The 10,000-nt window shown below is 44.8% G+C and overlaps 1 protein-coding gene across 1 annotated transcript in view; it reads left to right on the top strand.

Annotated features, from left to right (window-relative positions):
- Positions 1 to 10,000, top strand: part of LOC127928929 (uncharacterized) — a gene marked incomplete at its 3' end in the record, with an annotated part of 17,307 nt that overhangs the window by 1,184 nt on the left and 6,123 nt on the right. The window contains exons 3-4 of the mRNA XM_052516514.1: positions 1 to 816; positions 8,357 to 8,471. The exon at positions 1 to 816 is cut by the window's left edge and continues 678 nt beyond it. Of these exons, the coding sequence (XP_052372474.1) occupies positions 1 to 816; positions 8,357 to 8,471 (931 nt within the window). The remainder of the gene's footprint in view (positions 817 to 8,356; positions 8,472 to 10,000) is intronic.

Raw genomic sequence — 10,000 nt, 5'->3', positions numbered from 1 at the left:
ATAACAGGATGTTCTACAGTATCACCATGGAGACTGGTCAATACAACACCGGTCCCAGCTGGGTGTTACAACTAGTTTATAACAGGATGTTCTACAGTATCACCATGGAGACTGGTCAGTACAACACCGGTCCCAGCTGGGTGTTACAACTAGTTTATAACAGGATGTTCTACAGTATCACCATGGAGACTGGTCAATACAACACCGGTCCCAGCTGGGTGTTACAACTAGTTTATAACAGGATGTTCTACCGTATCACCATGGAGACTGGTCAATACAACACCGGTCCCAGCTGGGTGTTACAACTAGTTTATAACAGGATGTTCTACAGTATCACCATGGAGACTGGTCAATACAACACTGCTCCCAGCTGGGTGTTACAACTAGTTTATAACAGGATGTTCTACAGTATCACCATGGAGACTGGTCAATACAACACCGGTCCCAGCTGGGTGTTACAACTAGTTTATAACAGGATGTTCTACCGTATCACCATGGAGACTGGTCAATACAACACCGGTCCCAGCTGGGTGTTACAACTAGTTTATAACAGGATGTTCTACAGTATCACCATGGAGACTGGTCAATACAACACTGCTCCCAGCTGGGTGTTACAACTAGTTTATAACAGGATGTTCTACAGTATCACCATGGAGACTGGTCAATACAACACTGCTCCCAGCTGGGTGTTACAACTAGTTTATAACAGGATGTTCTACAGTATCACCATGGAGACTGGTCAGTACAACACCGGTCCCAGCTGGGTGTTACAACTAGTTTATAACAGGATGTTCTACAGTATCACCATGGAGACTGGTCAGTACAACACTGGTCCCAGCTGGGTGTTACAACTAGTTTATAACAGGATGTTCTACAGTATCACCATGGAGACTGGTCAGTACAACACTGGTCCCAGCTGGGTGTTACAACTAGTTTATAACAGGATGTTCTACAGTATCACCATGGAGACTGGTCAATACAACACCGGTCCCAGCTGGGTGTTACAACTAGTTTATAACAGGATGTTCTACAGTATCACCATGGAGACTGGTCAATACAACACCGGTCCCAGCTGGGTGTTACAACTAGTTTATAACAGGATTTTCTACAGTATCACCATGGAGACTGGTCAATACAACACCGGTCCCAGCTGGGTGTTACAACTAGTTTATAACAGGATGTTCTACAGTATCACCATGGAGACTGGTCAGTACAACACCGGTCCCAGCTGGGTGTTACAACTAGTTTATAACAGGATGTTCTACAGTATCACCATGGAGACTGGTCAGTACAACACCGGTCCCAGCTGGGTGTTACAACTAGTTTATAACAGGATGTTCTACAGTATCACCATGGAGACTGGTCAATACAACACTGGTCCCAGCTGGGTGTTACAACTAGTTTATAACAGGATGTTCTACAGTATCACCATGGAGACTGGTCAATACAACACCGGTCCCAGCTGGGTGTTACAACTAGTTTATAACAGGATGTTCTACAGTATCACCATGGAGACTGGTCAGTACAACACCGGTCCCAGCTGGGTGTTACAACTAGTTTATAACAGGATGTTCTACAGTATCACCATGGAGACTGGTCAGTACAACACCGGTCCCAGCTGGGTGTTACAACTAGTTTATAACAGGATGTTCTACAGTATCACCATGGAGACTGGTCAATACAACACCGGTCCCAGCTGGGTGTTACAACTAGTTTATAACAGGATGTTCTACAGTATCACCATGGAGACTGGTCAATACAACACCGGTCCCAGCTGGGTGTTACAACTAGTTTATAACAGGATGTTCTACAGTATCACCATGGAGACTGGTCAATACAACACTGGTCCCAGCTGGGTGTTACAACTAGTTTATAACAGGATGTTCTACAGTATCACCATGGAGACTGGTCAATACAACACTGGTCCCAGCTGGGTGTTACAACTAGTTTATAACAGGATGTTCTACAGTATCACCATGGAGACTGGTCAGTACAACACCGGTCCCAGCTGGGTGTTACAACTAGTTTATAACAGGATGTTCTACCGTATCACCATGGAGACTGGTCAATACAACACCGGTCCCAGCTGGGTGTTACAACTAGTTTATAACAGGATGTTCTACAGTATCACCATGGAGACAGGTCAATACAACACCGGTCCCAGCTGGGTGTTACAACTAGTTTATAACAGGATGTTCTACAGTATCACCATGGAGACTGGTCAGTACAACACCGGTCCCAGCTGGGTGTTACAACTAGTTTATAACAGGATGTTCTACAGTATCACCATGGAGACTGGTCAGTATCAGATGTGTCTAAAACAGATCTGAGTACAGCCACCCTGTGAATGTACTGCTGCAGGTGACTAGACTCCTGGGGCATCCAGCAGACAGACAGACAGACAGTTGCTCTCTCTCTCCCTCCCTCTCTCTCTCTCTCTCTCTCTCTCTCTCTCTCTCTCTCTCTCTCTCTCTCTCTCTCTCTCTCTCTCTCTCTCTCTCTCTCTCTCTCTCTCTCTCTCTCTCTCTCTCTCTCTCTCTCTCTCTCTCTTTCTCTCTCTCTCTCTCTCTCTCTCTCTCTCTCTCTCTCTCTCTCTCTCTCTCTCTCTCTCTCTCTCTCTCTCTCTCTCTCTCTCTCTCTCTCTCTCTCTCTGTGTGTGTGCTCTCTCTCTCTCTCTCTCTCTCTCTCTCTCTCTCTCTCTCTCTCTCTCTCTCTCTCTCTCTCTCTCTCTCTCTCTCTCTCTCTCTCTCCCCCTCTCTCTCTTCCTCTCTTTCTCTCTCTCCCCCTCCCTCTCCCCCTCCTTCTCTCAGTGGATTAGGTCTGTGTTGTTGATTCTATTTGTGAACAGTTTGTTGGGGATATCAAGCCTGACAATGACAGTGTTATGAGAGTTATCAGGCTGTCGGCACGGTTACGGCACAGTAATCAAAAGCTCTATTTAAAATGAATTTGGTAAACAGGGCGACCGCTCCTAACTTCCCCTTCGTCTGTCTTAGTGTTAGGAGACATAGCACACACACACACGCTTACACACACACAGACACACGCGCACACACACAGACACACGCGCACGCGCACACACACAGACACACACGCACGCATACAGACGCACACATACACAAAAACAGACACACAGACACACACCCACACGCACACATAGTGACAGTCTGCTGGGCTAAATGAATGACCTCTACTTCTCTTCTTCTTGTCTTTATTCTTCTCCTCCGTTCTTCTTTCTCCTCCTTCATTCCAAAGATGTCTCCAGTGGTAAATAAAACAAGGTCTAACATTGATGGTTCTTGTTCCAGATGAAATATTTCAAGGGGAACCGTGGAAACGTGCAGTAGAATGGTGCAATAGAATCAGGACCTGATGTTCTAGAATGCTCTTTGCAATGTAAACAAAGGGCAACACGGTTTGATTTGCGTTTTAGCTTTGTTGCTAGGATGTGTGTTTCTGTGTTAGCTTGATGTCTGGCTGTCTGGGTCGGAGTCCGGGTCTCCTGTCACAACACTGTGTTAACCAGCTGAGCTGAAGCCTAGGCATTATCTTGTGGAGATATAACACCTGACAAGTTATCTCATCATCACACGAGAGTAACATCAGTCAAAAACTCACATGAAATGGACACTTAGTCATGATGACATGAGCTCTTTGGGGAAAGGTTTACTCCACATTGTGATGCAGGTTTACTCCACATTGTGATGCAGGTTTACTCCACATTGTGATGCAGGTTTACTCCACATTGTGATGCAGGTTTACTCCACATTGTGATGCAGGTTTACTCCACATTGTGATGCAGGTTTACTCCACATTGTGATGCAGGTTTACTCCACATTGTGATGCAGGTTTACTCCACATTGTGATGCAGAGCTACAGAAGGGATGAGCAGTCTCTCTTCATTGTTAACATTTCAACCATTCAACAGATACTGAGTCTAATCTATCGTCTAGCTGCAGACTCCTGTTGGAGTTAAAGTTCCATCCCAAACTGTGTGTCCATGATCACAATACACAATGATGATGTCATTCTATTGGTCACACTCTTTCCTATGACACTACTGTAGTTATGCTGTCTATTAGAATGTCCAGATGACACTACTGTAGTTATGCTGTCTGTTAGAATGTCCAGATGACACTACTGTAGTTATGCTGTCTGTTAGAATGTCCAGATGACACTACTGTAGTTATACTGTCTGTTAGAATGTCCAGATGACACTACTGTAGTTATGCTGTCTATTAGAATGTCCAGATGACACTACTGTAGTTATGCTGTCTGTTAGAATGTCCAGATGACACTACTGTAGGTATGCTGTCTGATAGAATGTCCAGATGACACTACTGTAGTTATACTGTCTGTTAGAATGTCCAGATGACACTACTGTAGTTATACTGTCTGTTAGAATGTCCAGATGACACTACTGTAGTTATACTGTCTGTTAGAATGTCCAGATGACACTACTGTAGTTATGCTTTCTGTTAGAATGTCCAGATGACACTACTGTAGTTATGCTGTCTGTTAGAATGTCCAGATGACACTACTGTAGTTATACTGTCTGTTAGAATGTCCAGATGACACTACTGTAGTTATACTGTCTGTTAGAATGTCCAGATGACACTACTGTAGTTATACTGTCTGTTAGAATGTCCAGATGACACTACTGTAGTTATGCTTTCTGTTAGAATGTCCAGATGACACTACTGTAGTTATGCTGTCTGTTAGAATGTCCAGATGACACTACTGTAGTTATGCTGTCTGTTAGAATGTCCAGATGACACTACTGTAGTTATGCTGTCTGTTAGAATGTCCAGATGACACTACTGTAGTTATGCTGTCTCTTAGAATGCCCAGATGACACCACTGTAGTTATGCTGTCTCTTAGAATGCCCAGATGACACTACTGTAGTTATGCTGTCTCTTAGAATGCCCAGATGACACTACTGTAGTTATGCTGTCTATTAGAATGTCCAGATGACACTACTGTAGTTATGCTGTTATTAGAATGCCCAGATGACACTACTGTAGTTATGCTGTCTGTTAGAATGTCCAGATGACACTACTGTAGTTATGCTGTCTGTTAGAATGTCCAGATGACACTACTGTAGTTATACTGTCTGTTAGAATGTCCAGATGACACTACTGTAGTTATTCTGTCTGTTAGAATGTCCAGATGACACTACTGTAGTTATACTGTCTGTTAGAATGTCCAGATGACACTACTGTAGTTATACTGTCTGTTAGAATGTCCAGATGACACTACTGTAGTTATGCTGTCTGTTAGAATGTCCAGATGACACTACTGTAGTTATACTGTCTGTTAGAATGTCCAGATGACACTACTGTAGTTATACTGTCTGTTAGAATGTCCAGATGACACTACTGTAGTTATACTGTCTGTTAGAATGTCCAGATGACACTACTGTAGTTATGCTTTCTGTTAGAATGTCCAGATGACACTACTGTAGTTATGCTGTCTGTTAGAATGTCCAGATGACACTACTGTAGTTATGCTGTCTGTTAGAATGTCCAGATGACACTACTGTAGTTATGCTGTCTGTTAGAATGTCCAGATGACACTACTGTAGTTATGCTGTCTGTTAGAATGTCCAGATGACACTACTGTAGTTATGCTGTCTGTTAGAATGTCCAGATGACACTACTGTAGTTATGCTGTCTGTTAGAATGTCCAGATGACACTACTGTAGTTATGCTGTCTGTTAGAATGTCCAGATGACACTACTGTAGTTATGCTGTCTGTTAGAATGTCCAGATGACACTACTGTAGTTATACTGTCTGTTAGAATGTCCAGATGACACTACTGTAGTTATGCTGTCTGTTAGAATGTCCAGATGACACTACTGTAGTTATGCTGTAGTTATGCTGTCTGTTAGAATGTCCAGATGACACTACTGTAGTTATGCTGTCTGTTAGAATGTCCAGATGACACTACTGTAGTTATGCTGTAGTTATGCTGTCTGTTAGAATGTCCAGATGACACTACTGTAGTTATGCTGTCTGTTAGAATGTCCAGATGACACTACTGTAGTTATACTGTCTGTTAGAATGTCCAGATGACACTACTGTAGTTATGCTGTCTGTTAGAATGTCCAGATGACACTACTGTAGTTATGCTGTCTGTTAGAATGTCCAGATGACACTACTGTAGTTATGCTGTCTGTTAGAATGTCCAGATGACACTACTGTAGTTATGCTGTCTGTTAGAATGTCCAGATGACACTACTGTAGTTATACTGTCTGTTAGAATGTCCAGATGACACTACTGTAGTTATACTGTCTGTTAGAATGTCCAGATGACACTACTGTAGTTATGCTGTAGTTATGCTGTCTGTTAGAATGTCCAGATGACACTACTGTAGTTATGCTGTCTGTTAGAATGTCCAGATGACACTACTGTAGTTATGCTGTCTGTTAGAATGTCCAGATGACACTACTGTAGTTATGCTGTCTCTTAGAATGCCCAGATGACACCACTGTAGTTATGCTGTCTCTTAGAATGCCCAGATGACACTACTGTAGTTATGCTGTCTCTTAGAATGCCCAGATGACACTACTGTAGTTATGCTGTCTCTTAGAATGTCAAGATGTCATTCTATTGGTCCAACTCTATTCTATGACACTACTGTAGTTACAGTTACTGTATTCTGTCTCCCGATGCATTGAAAATGAACATCTCTGTCTCCCTGCAGTCTGCTAGTCAGGATTCCTTTATCCCTAAGAAGATTGCAGTAAAATGTTGTTATTTGAAGTACATTTGAGGTGCAAATCCTCCTGTGAAAATCGATCACCATTCAGCTTTATGTTTGTAAGTTAAATAGCCTAAAGTCATCTCCGTTTTCCTGTGGATGTACACTCAAGAGACTTAAAGAAGTTGCTTCTTAGTGCTGTGGATGTGGATGTGGAGGTGGATGTGTGTGGGAGATGAGAGGAGGCTTCTTAGGGCTGTGGAGGTGGAGGTGGATGTATGTGGGAGATGAGGCCTCTTAGGGCTGTGGAGGTGGAGGTGGATGTATGTGGGAGATGAGAGGAGGCTTCTTAGGGCTGTGGAGGTGGAGGTGGATGTATGTGGGAGATGAGGCCTCTTAGGGCTGTGGAGGTGGAGGTGGATGTATGTGGGAGATGAGGCTTCTTAGGGCTGTGGAGGTGGAGGTGGATGTATGTGGGAGATGAGGCTTCTTAGGGCTGTGGAGGTGGATGTATGTGGGAGATGAGGCTTCTTAGGGCTGTGGAGGTGGATGTATGTGGGAGATGAGGCCTCTTAGGGCTGTGGAGGTGGAGGTGGATGTATGTGGGAGATGAGAGGAGGCTTCTTAGGGCTGTGGAGGTGGAGGTGGATGTATGTGGGAGATGAGGCCTCTTAGGGCTGTGGAGGTGGAGGTGGATGTATGTGGGAGATGAGGCCTCTTAGGGCTGTGGATGTGGACCTGGATGTATGTGGGAGATGAGAGGAGGCTTCTTAGGGCTGTGGAGGTGGAGTTGGAGGTGGATGTATGTGGGAGATGAGGCTTCTTAGGGCTGTGGAGGTGGAGGTGGATGTATGTGGGAGATGAGGCTTCTTAGGGCTGTGGAGGTGGAGGTGGATGTATGTGGGAGATGAGAGGAGGCTTCTTAGGGCTGTGGAGGTGGAGGTGGAGGTGGATGTATGTGGGAGATGAGGCTTCTTAGGGCTGTGGAGGTGGAGGTGGATGTATGTGGGAGATGAGAGGAGGCTTCTTAGGGCTGTGGAGGTGGAGGTGGATGTATGTGGGAGATGAGAGGAGGTAAATGTTTGTTCATTGAACAACAATTAATTGAATGGCTCTGTGATCTAGAACCAGGTCCACTCCTCACACACTGTTACGCTCGTGGAAATGATGGGACCAAGGTGCAGGGTGGTCGGCGTACATTTTGTCCTTATTAAAAATGAACACCTAAAAACAAAGGAAAAGGAACGTAACGTTCAGTAGGCGACACAGAGCTGTACAAAAACAACATCCCACAAAACTAAGGTGGCAAAACAGGCTGCCTAAGTATGATTCCCAATCAGAGACAACGATAGACACCTGTCCCTGAATGAGAACCATACCCCGGCCAAAACATAGAAATAAAGAACATAGAGTTTCCCACCCGAGTCACACCCTGACCAACCAAACATAGAGAATAAAAATATCTCTAAGGTCAGGGCGTGACAGTACCTCCCCCCAGAGGTGCAGACTCCGGCCGCAAACCTGACACTATAGGGGAGGGTCCGGGTGGGCATCTATCCTGGTGGCGGCTCCGGTGCGGTAAGCAGACCCCGCTCCACCTCTGGATCCCCTCACTTTGGTGGCGCCTCTGGTGCGGGGACCCTCTCCGCAGGCCCAGGACTGGGGACCCTCAACGGAGGCCCCCGGACTGGGGACCATTGCTGCAGGTTCCGGACTGACCCGTGGAGCAGGCACAGGACTCACCAGACTGGGAAGACCTACTGGAGGTCTGGTCCGTGGAGCAGGCACAGGTCGAACCGGGCTGTGGGGGAGCACTGGTGCTTATCCTTGGCACCACTCTTCCAGGCTGAATGCCCACTTTAGCCCGTTACCTCCAGAGCTGAGGCACAGGATGAACCGGGCTGTAGGGGAGCACTGGTGCTTATCCTTGGCACCACTCTTCCAGGCTGAATGCCCACTTTAGCCTGGTACCTCCAGATCGCTGAGGCACAGGATGAACCAGGCTGTGGGGGAGCACTGGTGATCTGGTGCTTAGAACCTGGAACTATTGTTTTTGCATACAATATACACTGAGTGTACAAAACATTAGGAACACCTGCTCTTTCCATGACGTAGACTGACCAGGTGTATCCAGGTGGAGGCTATGATCCTTTATTGATGTCAGTTGTTAAATACACTTCAATCAGTGTAGATGAAGGGGAGAAGACAATTGAGACATGGATTGTGTGTGTGAGCCATTCAGAGGGTGAATGGGCAAGACAAAAGATTTAAGTGTCTTTGAACGGGGTCTGGTAGTAGGTGCCAGGCGCACCGGTTTGTGTCAAGAACTGCAACGCTGCTGGGTTGCTCAACAGTTTCCCCATATGTATGAAGATTGGTCCACCACCCAAAGGACATCCAGCCAAATCAACACGTTTGTAGGAAACACTGAGGTCAACATGGGCCACTGTCCCTGTGGAACGCTTTCCACACCTTGTGTGGTCCACGACCCGATGAATTGAGGCTGTTCTGAGGGGTGCAACTGACTATTAGGAAGGTGTTCTTAATGTTTCGCACACTCAGTGTAGCTCAGTACTTGAACTGTTGATTGTAATACAGTCATTATTGCTCATCTTTATCGAGGGTGTCGTTTATCAATTTCGGACTCCACTGGAGCATATATCCTAGAATGAGGGACATGGAATCCCCTCAGCGGTAAAGTGGACCGCGTTTTCAGCTTTACAGATAGATAGAGATATATGTTCACAATGAGATTTAAAATGACTAACAGATATGTGTTCATCATGAGAGAGACAAGGTAATCCGCCAGACACTTGACATCCAGCTCTTGTATATATGGAGTCATTCTGCGATTATAACAATAGCAACATTGATGTTACACAGGACTTTGGAAAGGGATTTATAATGGCATTTTAATGGCGTTATTACATAAGTGGAATAAAGAACAGTCACTATTCCTCTTGTTTACAGTAGTGACAAAAACCTCTCATCTCATTGCTCTTCAATTAAAATGCAATTAAAATGCAATTACCAGAGTATCATATAACAACAAATAAAATGTTGCTCCATAAGTAATTGCAGTTGTATTACATAGAAACAAGAACAGTTTCATGTTTAGTGTTACTGAGAATGCTAACAGTTACAAAATATGTCTATTATGTGTTGAAAGGAAAGGAAATATAATAAGGAAAAGTTGTAATTTTTGGGGATCAAATAAAAGAGTTACCTTCCAACAAAGCGTAGTTAAAACTATAGTCTTCCCAGGTCTGACACACACACACACACACACACACAC

This window comes from Oncorhynchus keta, unplaced genomic scaffold (genome assembly GCF_023373465.1).
Source record: "Oncorhynchus keta strain PuntledgeMale-10-30-2019 unplaced genomic scaffold, Oket_V2 Un_scaffold_5034_pilon_pilon, whole genome shotgun sequence".
Lineage (NCBI taxonomy): Eukaryota > Metazoa > Chordata > Actinopteri > Salmoniformes > Salmonidae > Oncorhynchus > Oncorhynchus keta.
This window is presented reverse-complemented; position numbering and strand designations above follow the sequence as displayed.